General features: G+C 37.4%; 1 protein-coding gene and 1 long non-coding RNA gene across 2 annotated transcripts; one reads left to right on the forward strand and one right to left on the reverse strand.

Annotated features, from left to right (window-relative positions):
• Positions 1 to 293: 293 nt before the first annotated feature.
• LOC147509577 (uncharacterized) lies at positions 294 to 6711 on the reverse strand. Its single transcript, XR_015216580.1, has 3 exons — positions 6488 to 6711; positions 6322 to 6394; positions 294 to 397 (listed from the first exon to the last, which is right to left on the reverse strand). It is a non-coding gene; the product is annotated as an uncharacterized LOC147509577 (long non-coding RNA).
• Positions 6712 to 14136: 7425 nt separating this feature from the next.
• On the forward strand, positions 14137 to 14862 carry LOC147509578 (uncharacterized). Its single transcript, XM_086599235.1, has 2 exons — positions 14137 to 14240; positions 14336 to 14862. Exons 1-2 carry the CDS (start codon positions 14145 to 14147, stop codon positions 14708 to 14710), a joined length of 471 nt encoding a protein of 156 aa, XP_086455361.1. The 5' UTR covers positions 14137 to 14144; the 3' UTR covers positions 14711 to 14862.
• The last annotated feature ends 5472 nt before the right edge of the window (positions 14863 to 20334 follow it).

The following is a 20334-nucleotide window of genomic DNA, read 5'->3' on the forward strand; positions in this document are numbered from 1 at the left end:
AATCCATCTGAAATATCCAAAGATAAAGGGCCAAGATCGCACCCCTTATCCCACCTCTTGAATCAAGGGCCGATTTAGGAGGTGCAACGAAAAAAAGAGATCAAGCCATTGGATTTTCTTCATCAATACTCGACCATTGGATCAAACTCATTACCATATTGAAATCCATCCCAAAAGCTATAAATATGGGTCTCATTCACCCATAAAAAAAAATATCTAGAGCAAGCTAGAGCTAGGAATTCGGAGTTAATAATCGGACCTAGTTATTGAGCTAATAGCCTTCTTCTTTTAGTGTTCTTCATTTTTTCTTCTAGTTCTTCATTTTATCCTTCTTTTCTTCTTGTCGATCTTGAGTAGAAACTTCTTTTCACCAAAAGTTGTTTTTTCCTCAAATCACCTGTTTCAATCAAAATCACAGTTGTCAATTCAAGATCAAGTTTATCATCAATCAATCAATCAATCTACAATCAAGTATGAGGCAACATTCCAAACCAGTGACATCTTTCCTTTTTCTTTTATTTCCTTTAGCATTGCATATTAGGTTATTTTTTAGTTTTATTATAGCATATAGTTATTAGTTTTTTATAATTTAGTGAGGATCATCCAACTTGATAGATTAATTTTTCAAGCTTTCTTCGATGCGCCTATCTTAACACGTTACACCTCAATAGAAGTAAAATTTTGGTTTTACCAGGCGATTGTGGGTGCCTAACACCTTCCCACATCGTACCTTGACTCCCCGAACCCAATAATCATCCAGTTTGAGGGCTAGTCCTTCACAGAGGTTTTTTACTCAACTTTTCCTTAATAAAGTTAGTGGCGACTCTAAAATCAATTGCATAGACTTAGGTACACATTTTTGTGCTTACAGGTTTTTTGGCGACTCTGCTGGGGACATCCCTAGAGAGTCAGACTTACATTTTCTTTGAGGTGTTTCAGTTAAGATAGGAAAGAAGAAGGCTTATCCAGAAGCTAGTTGGAATAGAAGACCAGGGTTAAGGTTATCTCGTGCAACCATTAACTTCGGCCGATTCAAATGGAGAATCTACGGGACGGTTCTTCTCAAGAGTTATCGCTGCCACCTATATCTTCATCCGCGGATGTATGTGCCACAAGGAAGTTCTCCACCAGCACCTCCATCTGAGGGACAAATTTTATCAGCAAACATTCGAAGTCCACATACAAGTAATTCTGGTGAATCGTCAATCCCTACCAGTCAAGAGGAATTGATGGAGAAGGCGATGGAAAAGATGTTTCTCAAAATGATGTCAAAGTTTGCAATAACTCCAAGTCTGGGTCAACCACAACAACCAGGTATCACACTACCTCCCATGGTTAGTCCTAACCCTACCATTCTACCAACCTCATTACCTACTCCATATGCGACACATAGATCAACCCAATTGCATGTTCCCATGTCAACCCATACTTCGTCCCAATTTTTTCCTCAGGATAACACAACCTACATGTCTCAACCGTTCACTCATCAAACTTTTCAAAGCCCAAACCAAATTCCAACTACAACCATGATGTCCAACCCATTTATGTTACCAACCCCAACCTATTTTCCACAAACTCCACAACCACTGTTCTACACGAACCCCCAATACCAAGTGCAAAACCCAATCCAACCACCGCTTGACCCCATAATGGAGGAGATTAAGAAATTGAAAGAAGCAATGACCAAGATGAAAGGTGAAGACCTGGACCTTGATAATCTGTGTCCATATCCACAGATCAGAGTACCACATGGATTCGAATTTCCAAAGATGGAGCTGATATGAGGGAACCGGTCATTCAAAAAGGCCCACATTCGTATGTATGCAAGTTATCTACAACCGATGGGAATCGGGCGGGAACTAATGGTTCAACTATTCCGAGGAGGAGTCTTAAAGGTGCGACCTTTACTGGTGGATGAATCTTGAAGCGCAAAAATCAAGACTTGGCCTGAACTGGTAAATGCTTTCCGTGGCTCACTTCTCTTACAACACTGACATCCAAATGGGCCGAAGGCAACTTGAAGCTTTGAAGCAAGGTCCGAATGAAAGTTTTACAGAGTACATTACAAGATGGAGGACAAAAGCGGCCCAAATCATTGATAGGCCCACGGAACAGGAGCAAATTAGGATGGTTATGAAGAGTTTGAACCAAGAGTATGCGACCAGGCTAAGTGCTAGTTATCATCCGACATATCAAGCCTTAGTTGCCGCTGGATCACAAATAGAAGATGGGTTATCATCTGGCAATATTTCTCCCATCAGCTCAATGTCTACAGGATCTAACCCGCAGAAGAAGAAGCCTCCCACTGTAACGGTGAACAACAAAGAAGCCAACGCCAAGTTGCCACACAAATCTGATCCTCAACCACACGCGCGATCCAAGAAGAGGTGACAGCTCATCCTTCTTCCCAATCAGATTGCATATCTTCCAAGACAACAAGGATACCAAAATAGAGGGTTCCCTAAGCCACAGAGGCAGTTCACAGAGCTACCGTACCCATTGTCGGTCATTCTCAAGGCTTTGATCCAGCAAGGCCTAGTTACACCATTGCAGCCTAGGCCTCCTCCGAATCCACCACCATATTGGTATGATCCTTCTAAACATTGTGATTTCCATCAGTCTATTGGACATCCTACAGAAAAGTGTGGAGCTCTTAAGCATGCGATACAAGATTTGATCGAATCAGGGAGAATTGATGTATCACATCTCGGTGCTCCAAATGTTGTGACAAATCCATTACCGTACTATAATGGAGAAGTTCACACATTAGAGCCTGTCAAGAAAAGTCTGGCCTCATTCATTACCCCACTCGAGCAAGCATCCAAGGTTAATGCCATGTCGCTCTTCAAGCCGTTCAATTTTCAAGATGCAATTAAAGATTACAAGGCACAAAAACAAGCAAGGCCCAAGGCCAAGGCTATATCGTTGGATGAAAAAGTGGCACCCCTGTTTGCTGAATCACCAACTAAGAAGACACCATTATCGGCTCCACCTTTGTTGCATGTTCTAGATAAGGAGTTTGATAAGCCCAAAGATAAGGTATATGCTTCACCATCTTCTTTACGACAGTTGAAGGTTTGTGAGCCAAGTTTGTTAGAAGACCAAGAGGTCCAAGAAGTGGTACTTGAGAAGTCTACCAAGTCTATGTTTGAACCGGTTGACCAAGATTCTCAAAACATATCCCCGATAGATGATTCAGAAGATTATGGTATCGAGCTCTTTGACATGTTCTGTCCTATTTTTTATGAAGAAAAAGATTCCATTTCTGCAATCAAGATCACTTCACTAGAATGCAAGGAAGAGGACTATAATGATGCTTTTGCAATACTTGTCTCTGAAGACCAGTTTATAATGGCTAAGTCGGATTCCAATGATAGGCATTTTGGGCGTCTTACTACTAGTCTCAAAGACTTGACATCTTCCTCACACTTGGAAGATCAGATGCCGAGCTCAAGAAAATCAAAGTCATTTGCCATTGCAATATTCTGGCAGGTTATTCTTTTAATGACCTTATTGGTATTTGGTGAACGGGACTACTCTATGTTTGTCTCTTCAAGATCTAGCTGCCATCAAACCCAAAGTAAGTTGACAATGGAGAGGTTGGGAAACACCACCAACCATGATCATATGAAATGGCCATTCAACCACCACAATCACTTTCAAGCTAGGGGCACGTCTAAGCACTCATGTGTTTTTGATGACATTCATGCACTAGACCCAGGATGGAAACTTGACTTCTCAGGGGGTATGGCGTACAAATCACATAGCGTCACGAAGTTTGATATGTTGCTCATGGAGAAACCACATCATTCAGAAAATTCATCACTCATGCATGGAGCTACAACATTGGTTGATGGGTTCCGAATCAATTTCTCTCCTATATTTGATCCCGGTCCGCTGCTTAGCACAGATAAGTTTTCTACTCTCAATTAGTTTGTTTTATTCTTTTATGAAAAAAAATTAAAAAAAAAAAAAAAATTAGATATTTCAAAAATCCAAAAAAAATCCAGATATTTCAAAAAAACAAAAAAAAAAAAAAAAATTAAAAATTTTCAAAAAATACAAAAAAATCAAAAAAAAAGTTTTCAAAATCCCACAGAATATAATTTACCCACTTGCCTTAGTGCAAGATGATTGAATGACTTGTGCAGATTATTATGATCCCCTCCCCCCGACTATGAAGAAGGAATGGATAATGAAGGCTGCTGAGTCCATTCTTTTCTCATGAGCAATCGAGGATTATTGACAGACGCTAGTCATTGTGGAGACAAAGACCATCAACCTTGGCACCACGGATGAACCACATTATGTGCAGATTGGTATAACCTTGATCCCCTTTGAAATAAAGCCCCGATCAAATTCTTCAAGGAATCCATAGAAGTGTTGATCATACCTGTGACAATCTATTATCTTAGGGTGGTGCATGATTTTCATTGTTCAAGATGAGAGAATCACTTTCACCGAAGGAGAAATTGAGGAGGAAGAAAGTTCAGCGGTTATGTTTGAGAAGATTTTTCAAATGTCTAAGATCACCAACATCAACATCAGCATTCAGCATTATGCATTTACCCTTGTGGAGAGGACAAAGCTCCACAACATCATTTGATCAACTATCCTACTGAAAAAGGGAAATATTCTGCATTCCATCAATCAACGGCTACTTAGCCAATCATCCAATCGGTTACCTTACCGTGGAGAGGGTAAACTCCATAGTGCATCATTAGCATCCATTTGCATCCATCGAAGACATGAGAGCTATCTATCGAAGAAGTCAGCTGACTCGAATCTGACCACATCAACGAGCGGAATGCTAAGAGGTGTTCATCTACGATCAACATTTTTGAGAGCCGAGATATATAAAGGAGAGCATTGATGTTCTACTTGGACTTAGATACCAATGGAGACATATTGTTGCAAGTAAAGCTGAGCAAGCAAATCCAGACTAGAGTGGAATCAATGAACCAGAAAGTTCGAACCTAACAGTGAATGTCCATTCACTATGAAGATTCTACATGGAAAATCCTACCAATGCCGACCAATTAAAGAGGTACTACTTTGTACCCAACTTTGGTTATTTTAAGACGAAGAGTATAGTGGAAATCTTGGAGAGACGATGGAACAGGCCATCTTTGATCTTTTTGTTTTTAGCCTTATAAGCCCACCTAATGTCGTATGCTACCATTAGAAGCCCATTTGAGCCTTAGCCTATTCTTTTATTTCCCACAATACAAGCCCATATCTTTTAGGAAGCCTAATAAATCTTTAGCCTACTCATAGATTACCCATACCTATTTTTATAGAACTTGTCATATTCCAGGGGCATCATTCCATCCATCTTTGATTACGAAACAATTATCCCCATGTTATTTATCCCAAGAAGGTGTCGAAAAAAAAAGAAGAAGAAAAAACTCCTAGTGCAAGGGGTTAAAAAAAAAAAAAAAAAAAAAAAAACCGTTATAGCTCAAAATGCTTAGAGTTGTACAAAATGATCGACACTAGTCCAAAATGGGAAACCTAAACAAGGGGCAGCGTCATTTGAGATTTGGGATCCGTATCATCATCTCACTACTATCATTCCAATTACTCCTCCCTTTATATGACAAGTTCTACTCCAAAAATAATTTTTTGATCCTATCCTTTCTTTCTGAGCCCATCACCTAAGCCTACATTATAGTCCTATGAAAGTCCACTCTTGATCTCTAAGTCCACTATATCTCCTAGTTGAGAAGTACTCAAGGCAAAAAAAAAAAAAAAAAAAAAAAAAAAAATCATCTATTTTGGAAGAAAGTTTGGGTGTCGTTCAGTACGTTGTGAAGGTCAAGCAATCAAAGGGACAAGAATATCATTTACTTCATAGGTGCCAAGTTTGATCGTACTTCTATCCTATGGTCGTCTTCATGCTCATCTTCTTGTCGGTAATTCATTTCCCCACCTTCACTTGTTATTTAATCATTTGTGGTATTTTTTATTCTGTGAAAAAAAATTTGTTTTGTTTTCCATTGGTTTTCAAAATTGTTTTCAAAATGAATTTAAAAAAAAAAAAAAAAAAAAATGATTTGTTTTCAAAAACTTGGTTTGCTTTGGATGACTTATGATGAAAAATCTAGGATTTCAAGCACATAGAAAATTCTGAAGCCAATATATCGTAACTGAACCATGTACTTTTTGTACTAACATAGCATTCAAATAATTTGGTCTGCACATCCATCATAATCTAACCACTCATGCATATTCACGCTAATATGGTTGCATTTGTCTTCATGCATATCATGTATATTTCACTCCATTGTAATATGTGTAGTGAGAAATAAATTGTCTAACCTTTGCCGAGAAAGTGTCTCCAAGATTTACAGTTGCTAAATGCCAAGAACACGTGAGAGCAAGGCTGCCAAGGCTGCCATTGATGAATAAGGTAAGTGAGATTCCATTATAGGTTGCCCCAAAGAATCACTGTTAGTTCGAAAGGAAAAAGAAAAAAATGCGTTACCATAGCATGGCGTGGTTTGTACTGGTGTGGCGTGCCATCGCTTCTTCTCTCCTGGACATCTAAGGTACGGCTCTCCCATCACTTTATTCTTCACTGGACGGTGGCAAGGTATGTTTATTCCTCCTTTGGTCCTGTTTATATAGGTTTGGTTGGACCATCCAATAAGAAATAACATGTGATCTTGTTTGTTTAAGAAGTCGGTGGATTTTGTTTACAAAAAGTGAAACTGTTCGTTTTGTCCGCATTTGGTTTACTAAGTAGAAATGTTTGTTTTTGGAAAAAGACAAAGTTGTTTGACCGTATAAAGATTCCTTCCCTTTTTTGAAACAGCTTTTCTAAATCAAATGATTCGGTGCAAGCATCAGAATTGGAAGTCGGTGCCCCTTACCTTTTTCATCATTCGGTCCTGTTCAACCAGTTTTGGACCCGTTTGATCCGGTTGGCCCAGGTTGACCCGGTTGGTCTAGACTGACCCGGGTTTGAACTGTTTGACCCGGTTCTCACCAGTTGACCCGATTTTGACCAGTTTTGACAGTTGACCAAGTTTGAAAAAAAAAAACCAAAAACCAAAAACTTTTCAAAAATAAAAAAATGATAAATATTAGTACCATGGGGTTCTTACCCTCCAGTATGAGAAAATATTCATCAAACCTCTTTTTTTCCACTGCACTATTGGCAACCACTTGATCATTAATATCATTTCGGTAATTCCATTTGTGCAACATTAAAATTGTTCGCGAGAACAATGTTAGTTTTTACTGACAGCCTCACGGATGGATCAGCCTGAACTCATAGTGACAGTCTTTTCCAACCCAAGTGTACTTGAACGTAATTGATTGATTGATTGATTAAATTTGAATATCATCATCCCCAAAGATCCATCTTTCATCTCCAAAGACATCTCTTTATCTTCCCGGTGATCTTTTGTTTGTGTCTTTCTTCATCTTTAGAATCTCCTATCCCGAGTGGATCTTCCCCTTCTCCCCAAAGAGTCTTTTCGTCGGTGTTTGGTTATCACAATTATATGAGAATCTTTAATCTAAGTCAAAATCATGAATGAATTGATCTATTCATTTGATTTCACCAGTTTTCCAAAATGAATTTGAAAAATATCAGATTTCAAAAAATTTGTCCCTTGATTTCAAAAAGTTGTTCATCCTTATCCATCATCATTTTTGGCCTAAGTGCCTGGCCTGAGCGCCATTATCCTAGTACACACTGATGTAATGTAAGACGTAAAATACACGCATTAGAAGGTGTGATACTTTGGTTGATCTTCTTGAAAAATTGTAAGACGTAAAACACGCATTTGTAAAGTACGATACCATCCTCTCTTGAGTGACAACCATTTTAAACTGTGCTTTCACAAACAACTTGAAAAAAAATTGAGGATTTCAAATATCCAGGGAAATGCCCTCTTTTAAAAAATATTTTTTCAAATGAATTTTCAAAAATTGCATGAGATCTTTTGGCTGGAGCTTGACAAAAATGGTTTGTCTCCATGGCTTTGCCCGTTCGGTTTCAAGCAACCTCCTCCCAAAAGGGGCAACTCGTAGACACCCCATTTTGCACCCCAAGCATAATTCATTCATGATTTTGCCTTGAATTAAATTTGATTATATAAGGTGATTTGCTTTCTAGAGTCTTCATTTCTATATCAAACTTCTTTCTTTTCATCTTCTTTTAGCGTCTTTAGACTCTCCTCATCATGTTCTAGCTATGGCTGAAGTTTCGTTGCTTTCTGAGTTTTGAGCTGAAAATGACCAAAATGCCCACGTAACCTTTTGGAGCCCAAATCTCGTTTTTTCCACTCTTTCTTTGGATGAGATTATTTCATATTTGAATTCCCCTTGAAAAATCCTTCGAAATGAGTACAAGCTTGCCTAGGTTCCTTTTGGATTTCGGAAACCCTAATCTTGCCTCTATCCCGTTTATTTCGTTATCGCCTTTGTTGAGTGCAACGATTTTTTGGAGTAAGATTTCGACCCAAGGGTATTTTTAAGAGTTCATGGACCTTCCTAATGGATTAATTAACAATTTTTGTGAAGAAGAGTTTGCCTAATTTTGATCCGGTCAAAGGGAATTTGCAGCATTGAAAATATGGTCAAAATGGGCCTTTTTTGTGGATTTTGGACTTGTTCTCATGGGCTGTGGATCCAGCCCGAGTTGGACCTTTTCATTAGGGTTTCTAGCCCATTTTCAAGCCTCTAAAAACCTAGAGAACCTTCCTTAATTGTTTGATTTGATTTGATCCCTAAAATCAAGAATATTCTAGAGAATATGCCATTTTGGAGCCAAGTTTGGAAACCCTGGATTATGGGCTCATTAAGGACGTGTAGGGCTTGATTTTTTGCCCTAATCCATCTGAAATATCCAAAGATCAAGGGCCAAGATCGCACCCCTTATCCCACCTCTTGAATCAAGGGCGGATTTAGGGAGGTGCAACCCGAAAAAAGATCAAGCCATTGGATTTTTCTTCATCAATACTCGACCATTGGATCAAACTCATTACCATATTGAAATCCATCCCAAAAGCTATAAATATGGGTCTCATTCACCCATAAAAAAATAATCTAGAGCAAGCTAGAGCTAGGAATTGAGTTAATAATCTGGACCTAGTTATTGAGCTAATAGCCTTCTTCTTTTAGTGTTCTTCATTTTTTCTTCTAGTTCTTCATTTTATCCTTCTTTTCTTCTTGTCGATCTTGAGTAGAAACTTCTTTTCACCAAAAGTTGTTTTTTTCCTTAAATCACTGTTTCAATCCAAAATCACAGTTGTCAATTCAAGATCAAGTTTATCATCAATCAATCAATCAATCTACAATCAAGTATGAGGCAACATTCCAAACCCGTGTGACATCTTTCCTTTTTTCTTTTTATTTCCTTTAGCATTGCATATTAGGTTATTTTTTAGTTTTATTATAGCATATAGTTATTAGTTTTTTTATAATTTGGTGAGGATCATCCAACTTGATAGATTAATTTTTCAAGCTTTCTTCGTCACCTATCTTAACACGTTACACCTCAATAGAAGTAAAATTTGGTTTTACCAAGGCGATTGTGGGTGCCTAACACCTTCCCACATCGTACCTTGACTCCCGAACCCAATAATCATCCAGTTTCGAGGGCTAGTCCTTCACAGAGGTTTTACTCAACTTTTCCTTAATAAAGTTAGTGGCGACTCTAAAATCAATTGCATAGACTTAGGTACACATTTTTGTGCTTACAAATGTATACCTTAATTACCGTATATTCCTTAAGGCTTTGTTTGGTAGTATGGATTGGGTGACCTGTAGAATGAATAAGACCTTTTATATGGTATTTGGTTGTTTGGTCCGGTCCATTTTTAGTATATGGGCCACAACTTATGAATAAGGGAAACAAAAAAGGACCCATAACCGGTATAATGGTATCTGTTGGAATAGCTGCGATTACGTTATTCTTTGGTGTTAATCACTTTACAGACCGAGGAAATAAAAAAGAAAATCATGATCGAGAGATAAGAAAAAAAAAAAAACTTTGTTCGTCTTCTTCATCTTTCCCACCCTGGTCCTCTAGAATTTCCATAATAGCCAAGTAATTTCTCCTCTCTCTCTCTCTCTCTCTCTCTCTCTCTCTCTCTCTCTCTCATTATAGATCTTCTTCATTAAATTGAGAGAATTCTAAAGGTTCGTCTCCTTTTTCTTCTTCTCTTTAAAATTGAGGATTTATTGTATTGAGGATTTATTTGTTTGTGTTTCTTGGTGGGTTTGACGAAGAATTTGTTTGAGCTTATGAATCAACTCTGTGTGACAAATATATTGTATACAAATAAATTTCAATAACTTTTTTGAGGATTTTTGTGGATTTTAAATTGGATTTTGAGTTTCGGTAACTTCAGTAATCTAACTTTTGACAAATATATATGAATGAGAATGTGGACCAAACATCTACCAAAGTAGCCAACTTCCTGTGTATCTGCTACTTGACTTGAATACTCTAAATTTGGTTGAGTACCACATTATACAGCGTAAGTAGCTACTGCCAATCAGAGCCTAAAGGTAATCATCCGTTCAGGAGCGGTAAGTACTTGGGACTATTGGGTAGCAAGAAAGAGGAGCGTAGAACTCCTCCACAACGATTAAATGGTGATGCACTTTTGCAAACGTTGAGTTATGTGAAGTATAAACCTAGTAAAAAGCGGAAGAGAGGCGGTCAAAATGTGGTTAACGACAATGAGGGTAATGAAGTTACATTGGCATGGTACAGAAAGTCCATATTGTTTTTCCTTGTTTACTGGATTCATCATAAAGTTCGTCATGTTATTGATGTGATGCACACTGAAAAGAATGTTGCAGAGCACATACTCGACATGATCTTTAGTAAGAAAGACAAATCAAAGGATACTGACCAGGCACGAGAGGATATGAGGGAACATACACCGAAATCAGTGGATGCAAACTGACCCTGCAAGTGGAAAACAAGTTAAACCTACAACACCATTCATTCTAGATAAACCGGAGAAGATGAATTTTCTTAAAACTTTAAAATTTTTGAAGCTCCCATCAAGTTTTTCATCTAATCTGAGTAACATTGTCAGTCTTGATCCACCTTGTTTGCTCGTAATGAAATCACATGATTATCATGTGATTATGCAATATCTTTTGCCCGTGCTACTTCAACATGCTTTTCCATCTCATCCTGATTTGCGGAGAGCTCTTCACCAGATAAGATTATTTTTTAACATATTGTGTTCGAAAGTTGTAATTCGAAAAGAAATCCAAGATGCCAAATACATGGTTGCAGAGGCCTTGTGCGTGTTGGAAAAGTACTTTCCACCATCATTTTTTGATATTAGCATCCACCTTGTTATGCATCTAGCTGACAAGGCAGTGATGTGTGGACCAGCTAGAGATCGTTGGATGTATCCGTTTGAGAGGTAAATTATGCTTCTTTCAATCCCCATTGTTTTTGTCTCGATTTTAAATAAAATTAATAAATGTATTCATGGGTTTATCGCTTAAATAGGTTGATGAAGGAGTGCAAAAATATAACTAGTAACAAACGATTTGTTGAAGGATCGATTGCAGAGTCGTATCTTGTCTCTGAGTCTATTAAGTATGCAATCGAGTACATTCCAAATCCACAGCGCAAAAATCACAAAAGCACTACTGGTGAAGTGTTTCTAGATGAAAATGATGAATATATTGATGAAGGGCCTGTGCTTGAAGGTAAAGATGTGATTTTGTCATCGGAGCAATTTGTACAAATCCGTAGATGGCTACTTTTTCGGTTGGAAGTCGATGGACTTGACGATCATTACAGGTGTTAGTTCTTCACATGTGTGTCTATTTCCCCATAATAAATTGACAGATATATACTAACTTTTTTGGTTAAATTGTAGTGAGTATCGCGAGTCTTTGCAATCTAGTTCTTGAGGCAGTAGGAAAGGGATAACAAAGACAGAAGTAGAGATACAAACAGATTTTATCGACTGGTTATATAATAAGGTATTACTTAATGGGGATAGGAAGATACGATTTTTATATTATTTACCCTTTTTGAATTGTATTATGTTTTATTTGTGTAGTTGCTGGAGAATGATGACACTTCATCTAAATTGTGGTTCTTTGCTAGAGGGCCATTGTTCAAAGCTAAAACTTTTCAAAAGTATCATGTTAATGGTTATTTATTTTCTACTAAGTCTCACGATGAGACCGTTCTTACGCAAGACAGTGGTGTTTGCATGAATGCAATTACTACATTCACATCAAGTAGGAAAGATAAAAATCCTATCAATGCATCTGCTATGTGGTATGGGATCATCAAACAAATATTAGAGGTGGATTACACAAATTTCAAGGAAATGGTGTTTTATTGTGACTTGGGTTAGGGTGGAAGATAAGACCAATGGCTGTAAGCTATGCCCAGACTCTAACTTATTGATGGTAAATTTTAATCGGCTCAAGAGCTCTTACAAAATGTTAGATGAGCCGGCCATTTGCGCCAAAGAAGTCCATCAAGTGTTCTATTCAAGAGATCTGAAAAATCCTGATTGGTGGGTGGTCATACATTCACCAAGGCGAATTACTAGTCAAGTGGACCAACTAGAAGTACCAGAAGACTTTCAATCTACTCTTGCACAACAACCTAATTTGAGATCATTGTTAGAACCACGTCGATGATTGTAGTGTGTGTAGTTGTAATTTTGAAAACATGTTCAAAATACTAGTTTTCTCTTTTGATGATTATGTACTACATTTGGGTGCTAATTTTTTGATATCCTGGTTAATCTGATAGTGCTCTTCCTTTACTTTTTCTTATTTTCTTTTTACTTTATCTATTCTACATTTTAAAGATCTTAAATAATTGTTTGTTATATGTCATATTTGAAGCATTATGAAATCCTTGATAATATGTTTTCAATTGTTGGGAATTGTTAGGTTGTTTTTTAATAATGGAGTCAGGTAATACAAATGCACACTGCAGCGCATCAGATGCATCTTCTCCCATAGGCGAATGTAGTTCTTGGTCATCCAAAACGGCACAATTAAGAGGTCCCTCTGGGAAGTTGCTTGTTGAGGTGTGGTCTAATGGCCAAATTGTTGGACCAAATGCAAGCAACTTCAAGACTGCAATAGGGAATGAAGTGAGGCTTCATATCCCGATCAACACTAAAGATTGGTGACTAGTGAAAGATAGCTTTAAGGATGCTATTTGGAAAGCCTTGACAATATTTTTTTTTGTATTGTTTTTGGTCAGCTCTACCTTTCTTTCATCTCTATCTCACTATATTTTTTCTTATCAATCACTTTACTCATGACAGAAGGAATATGAATTTAATGTATCTAATTTTGTTGCTCGTCCATGGGTTGAGACGAATTATCCTCAAAAACTTAGGACTGTGAAAAGCGACATATCGGTCAAAGTTCTTGGCAAACTCTGAAAGCATTGAAGCAGCTAAGGCAAACTGCCCACCTAGTGTTAATCCAACTCTTTGGGTTGATTTTGTTGACTATGAGCTTCAACCTAAAGTAAAGGACAGAAATGCAAAAAATGCAAACAATAGGGCAATGAATGATATTGGTACTACTAATGGGAGGAAAACCTTCTCCCAAATACATAAAGAGCTGGTACGTATCACTTTTGAAATAAAAATGTCGTTTGATCATGTATAAAATTTGCAAAACAATTAACTATGCTAGCTGACTAATATATTTTCTTTTAGTTGTCTTTCTTTTAGCACTATTACTAAGCATTGATTATTTGCTTGTAGCAAGAACAAAACCCTCAAGCAAAAAGGACTCGGGTAGATGACTGGTGGAAGGGCCGTGAACGCCGTGATGGTTCAGTTTTGCCAAGTGCTCGGGAAAAATATGTGAGTAGAAATTTTGTTTCTTTCTATTAACTAACTGTAGTTTTTTTTATTGCTATCGGATATATTTTTAGATATTTGATTTGATTTTTTTTTTTAAAATATATTGTAGGATCAAGTGAAAGCAGTTCAGAAAAGAAGACTAGCGAGTGGAGAGACTGACACTGAAGACATCGACTCTGATGCGTTGACTGAAGTACTTGGCAAGGAAAAGAAGAACCTAATCGTGTCCGTGGAGTTGGTTCTAATATTACTAGAAAGCAGCTACAACATGCTGCTGTGGCAAATGATTAAATCAACCAAATGGCCACTACATCAGTTGCAAAGGTCGAGGCCGACATAGCTTCATTTAAATCAAAGGTCGATGGAGACATGTCTGAGGTCAAATCAATGCTCAAGGTCAATCTTTTCTTTGCAATTAGTGGTAATGGTTAGAGTTGTTAATACTTGATCCACACATAAAAAATATCCTTGCATCATCTACTCCATCGCAGGTTCTCATTCAACAACAACTATGCAATAATAATGTGACAGCCAATGCCGAAGCACATATGGGTGTAACTACACCTAGAACTAAACTTGGTTCAAATTCTACTCAACGCCATTCTCCAGCAACTCCTCAGAACTTGACCCCTGCTTTTGGGTCGCTTGAACAACCTAGAGTCACATTACTAGATAAGTTTGGTGCAGAAGTTGCTAAGGGGTCTGTTGATGTTGGTGCAACAATTTGTCATGGCAGAATTCTAGTTGGTGGAGAGAGAAGAGTGTATATTGATGAAGTATTGGTTCCCGATGCTGCTGTTTATGACGGTCCACAAGATGGTAATGCAACTTTGAACGCGTGGGTTGAAGGAGGGTATATAGCTTAGCTTGATGGGCGATTGAAGTATGATTGATGTTTGTAGGCTTTAGATCTTTTTTGGATTGCTCTACTTTTTGGTTTTTGTGCTTTAGTTTGGAAACTTAAGAAACAAATATGGGGTTAAACTTTGATGTGGTTGTGGTTGCCAGGACTTGGAACTGTTAGTGTTATCATAACTTAGAATCTTAATTGTACATAGATGTCAATTCTTTTTATTAGTTTTATGTCTTGACTTGCCTTGTTGTAAAGAAATCAAGGCCTTTCGTGTATTTAAGTTTCTGGTGTAGATGGCAACGTGGATAGAGATGACGAGATGCTTGGAGCAATTAGTAGTCAGCCGGGGGATGCGTAAGCCCCTGGTTAGTTTTTTTTCCCTTCTTCTTTCCATTAGCTATTTTAATTTGAAGTTTTTACTTTTATTTGTCACTAATGATTGTGTAATTGTTTGATGCATGCGAGGTTCATAATGTTGGAACTCCATTGTTGCTACTTGTGATTATGTGCAACATACTGGTACATACTATCCTTCTATCTGTTTTTCTTTTTATTATTATTTTGGCTTTTCTAGTATATGAAAATAGTAATGCGAACTAGTACATACCCTCCTTCCTTTTTCGGTTCGCGAGATCGAAATCTGCAAGAATGAACTAATGAACACGCCAGAAGAAACATGTACAAGCTTAATATCTTGTTCTTATAGCTTATTTACAACTTCCTTTATTGTGCGTGTTACTTCCTAATCTGTGTTTGATATTTTGGTTATGTAATCATCTTATAATGGTGTTCTCGCTTTCGATACAACAATAAGGAAGATGCTTGCCACACTAGATGATCCTTTCACTTTCGCTTTCTTGAGAGACAGAAAAAGTTTAAGAGTTTGCGGGTACATTTACTTTTCTTATCTATCCAAGATTTCTCGCTAAGCAGGTGCTTTGGATTATCTATGACTTTGGTTATGAAATCCCCATCAATTGTTTACACTTATTCCTAAAGTATGATGTTATTTTCTTTGAAGGCACCGGTACTCAAGGTGCTCTTATTGGTGTAGGGTTGTCCATTGGTTATCCCACAAGAATTGATGAATCATCAACGGGCTTGTTGTTATATCTTCTACTCTCGAACCCCTACAAGTAGGGTTGGCATTGCAAAAGATCCGTAAGCTTAATGATATATTCCTTAGAAACAAATCTTAGCTTCCATGCATGTGTTGTGTATGTATACATGAACTTTAATGCATGCGGTCTTAGAACCATAGTTTTTTTTTCATATTCATTTTCATTTTCTTGTACTTTTCCATTTTTGTTTTACAAATTCAGGTTAAAGAAAGGAGTCATTGTGTATATCTGTGATAGTTGTGGTGTTCAAGATATATATGAACCAGATGGCAGTGATGCAATTGCAACATCTGAACCTCTAGGAGTTCTGGTATGCTTTCTTATAGAGATCTGGCTATTGCATTCTCCAAAATTAGGAAGTTCATCTTGCTTGGGAATTGCTGTCTCAGTCACTCCTCCAGCACCAGCTCCCCACAAGCTTCACATGGTCTGATCCCGCCCGTTTTTAAGTAGTTCCTGCTTCTTTCCAGTTCATGGTAAGAGTTGGACATTTGTCATAGATCAAGCTGGCAATGAGATCATCAACATCTAGTTGAGGTATAAACATAGTGAAAGAATTGGAATTGCATTTGGGGGTAAGATTCTAAATGGTGATTTCTTTATAGATGGCGAGCAAAGTCGTTATGCTTCAGGAACAGATATGGGGCACAAAGGGTTATGGTCTACAGTTGATGGGAAGGACCCGCAGATTGCCAGGTTATCCATCTGTTGATATGGGAAAAGGCATGAAGCTTGTGACTAAATGCACAAAGATCTCCAGTAAATTTAGCCTTATTTAATCCAAGTTGATTTTAATTTTAGCTTATTGCTTTACACAGTCACTGAACCAAAGGCGCCAGGATTTTCGAGCATGTGGTTCACTGGTTCAGCTAGTCATTTGTTTACCACGCCACCCACGTTTTCAATACCTTGAAAGTTTTGTTTCTGGAATTTGCTTTTTTTAACAAACACATTGTCCTTTACTAAGATAACTGTAGCTCCTAAGGGGTTCACTTTTGTTGGTTTTCGTAGTATCCCCATCGACATTATATTTACCTTCCTCTCTTAATTATAGATTCTTTTACTTGCTTAGAGCTCACATTTAGTCTCGACTTTATGTCTCAGGCTGACCATGTTGTGCCTACATTTTAGACCCATGTGGACACACTTTCACATGATAGGAGTGTGTTAGGTTACTGTAGGTCAACATGTCGGAGGCGTTGTAAAAGTTGGACACTGGATCAGGTTGTGTCATGTTTATTTTTATATTGTTTACAAGTCATTTATCCATAGTTCAGTTTGAATTCGTCATAGTTACCACCTTGTAGATATGTATGTGAGAGTTTACATCATATCCTAGTACTTGACTCTTATATGTTCTTCTAAAATCGTAGAAAAATGAACAATGCATGTAATTTATTGATCTCTAAGTGTCCAGAACTGTTTTTCTTTGAGTAGAAATGAATAGTTCACGACTCATATTTCATATATGCAGCCTACGACTTTGTAATTAAATATAAATTGCATCTTACTCTTGGATATACCACACATATAACTGAATACTTTTGGAATTTAAGTATGGACATTCTATTGATAGTAATTGGCTTATTATTCTTGATAATTGACATAAACTTTTGTGGTGTGACAGTTTATTGGTGCATCTCTCGCACCATATATGCTAATAGTCACGGATCCGATGAAAGGTGGTTCACTTAAAAAGTATCTGTGGGACATGCGTCCAAGCTGTCCAGATTTGCCCCCTCTCTAAACTTTGCATTAGATATTGCTCGAGTGATGGAATATAATGCTTACATTCTAATGGCATCATTCATCGTGACCTGAAGCCTGGTAAAGTTCTTTCCTGATTTTGCGAGGTTAACAAATTTAAAACTTTCATAGTTTATCCGTGTATTGCTCCTCTTCTATTTCGACTTGAATTTTAAATATAATAATCAAATATGGCTCAAGTTTATGCAAGTGAGCAATTCTATTGCTAAATGATTGTTGTTTTACAGTGTCTTGTGTCTGTTAATGTAAGACCAAACAAAGGTTAAAATTTGGGCTGACTTTGGGCTAGCTTCGGAAGGAGACGATTCTTGAAGCAATGTCTATCGAGATTGGTACTTATAGATGGATAGCCCCTGAGGTATCTCCTCTGCCGACTACTTGTTTGCTTTTGAAACTTGAAATAAATATGCTGTCACAAAGCATATTATGCTCAACCTTCTCCATTTTAATCAGTTGTGTAGCACAACCCCACTTCTACATGGAGAGAAGAAACACTATGATCATAAGGTTAACATCTACAGCTTCTCCATAGTTTTGTGGGAACTACTCACTAATCTTACATCGTTCAAGGGGATGATCAGCATACAAGCTACATATGATGTAGCTTCTAGGCTATGCACTTTTGTCTTGTTTCCAGAGAAACTCATTGCAAGAGATATAGGAAAACAGATATGGGAAATGATTTATTGAGTTACAGATCTGTTGTCATTGTAAGAGATGTTTATGAAAATGTGAGAGAGTAACAAGTATATGATGATGAGTATGGCTGGAAATGGAGGAATGAATGGTAGTAATATTGGGAATGTTAGAAATGGAGGGGCAGCTTCAATTAGTGCAGCAGCTAATGCTATTGACCATGCTAGATTTCCTCACCGAAGAGAACTGGTAATTGTTTTATGTTTGCATTATGTTAAATGTTATGTGTTTACTTAGATCTAGTGGAGAATGGAGAGTAATGAGGTTGGTATTTATAATAATTTTAATAGTGAAGGTTATAATGTTAAAGGGTGAGCTGAAATTCAGATGACTTTGAGCTTTTCAGATCTATGTAGAATTCGGAAGAAGCGTCTATGGTGAAGGAGAGGGTCCAGTAATCAATTTGCTTCTCCATAGTCTCCTGACTTAGGCCATTCACGTCCACCACTCTTGAAGGCTTTGGGAGCTCCTTTCTCTGCCCAGCCTTGGTGAAAATTTTGTACTCATCATATCATTGCATATAAGTATGAGAAGTCAGTCACATAGTTCTGCTTCTGCTCATCTGACATTATTTGACCAAATTTGTATTGGATATTATTTGACCCAGGATTTTTTTTTTTGGCTCTAGTTTACTAATGGATATATCCGTTACAGACAATAGTTAGTAAACAAGTGACCACATCCATTACTAACGGTTATATCCGTGACAAACAAATTATTTTCCCGCTAGAAATTGAAGCGCGCCAAACTTGACTAACACTTATATCCGTTACAAATGACAAATTTATCGGGCCATGGGTTGTTGGCTATCTGTTACAAATAATTTTAGTAACGGATATAACCGTTACTGATAATATTATCAGTAACGGTTATATCTGTTACAAAAGTTGGCCTAAGTGAGAGTGACGCCCTAGAACTAACGGATATAACCATTAGTAAAAATATTGGTAACGGATATAACCGTTAGTAAATGATAAGCACCCAAAACTGTAATATGAAACCCCATTGAGACATATAAATTTGGTTAATTATGTGTTTGATAATCATAAAATAAATATATTTTCGTACTTTAGCAGGTATTCGCAGTAAACATCAAAATATTGGTTAAACTTGCGTTAAAGCAAGGGGAACGACGTATATATGAATTCTTCCAAATCAGCTATGTAAAGCCCAACAAATCCGTACAGAAGCATCAAACTTTCGAAGCTCTTACCTCTTGAACCAGGATTCAAAATGCGACAAGTGAGCTGCTCAGACAATCATCTCAGATGAACTCTACGTATAGGCGGGAAGTTGTAAAATTGCCAAAAGACCGGACCGCCACTGGACTGCACGTGGACCCACTATACGGGCCTGCAAGATTTGATGAGTCATCAATCATGGAGCATGTCAAGACAAAAATGCCAAATTATTGGTGCAAAGTTGACACCTTGCATGTAATTAATTAGATTAGGTGTTAATAATGAAAAAAAGGCAAGGTGTCACTTTGTTTTAGTGTGGTGGATAAAAAGGAAGTAAATGTGGTTTGATGTTTCACGTGGGAGGAAATGAGATTTCTCTCAAATGGAGAAGAAAACAAAACAAGGGGGGACACTCCATTTACTCCCTTGACTTATTTTCCTTTACCATGTATTTTTTAGTTCCTTAGTTTTTAGATAGTTTTAGTTTTTGGTTTTGAAACAAAAAAGCTTGTAATAGTTTTAATGGAGGAAACCTTGAGTTCCTCTTGAAAAATTCTCACTTCTTCATGCAAGTGAGTGTATAAATATATATTTTCTTCTTCTTTTAGTTCTCTCTTTTTTTACATTCCACACTTGTTTTAGTTTTAGCCCAAGGATCATAAGCTAAACCTTCCCTTTGTGGGGAGTTAATAACACTCATGTGAGGGAAAAGTCTTGTTATTTGGTTTAGTAAGTGTTTAGGAAGAACAACTAGGCCTACATCCTATCCCAAAATGATAGTTGGTATAGAGTCTAGTTAGAGATCAAGTGATGAGCCTAGAGATAAGTCATTGCTTGGTTCCACATGTTAGCGTGTATGAGCTTAGAGATGA

Source organism: Coptis chinensis, chromosome 3 (assembly GCF_015680905.1).
Source record: "Coptis chinensis isolate HL-2020 chromosome 3, ASM1568090v1, whole genome shotgun sequence".
Taxonomy (NCBI): Eukaryota; Viridiplantae; Streptophyta; class Magnoliopsida; order Ranunculales; family Ranunculaceae; genus Coptis; species Coptis chinensis.

Coding starts and splice junctions, on each gene's coding strand:
- LOC147509578 (XM_086599235.1), top strand. CDS start 14,145: ATGGCCACTACATCAGTTGCAAAGGTCGAGGCCGACATAGCTTCATTT. Junction 14,241..14,335: donor AGGTCAAATCAATGCTCAAG/GTCAATCTTTTC, acceptor ACTCCATCGCAG/GTTCTCATTCAACAACAACT.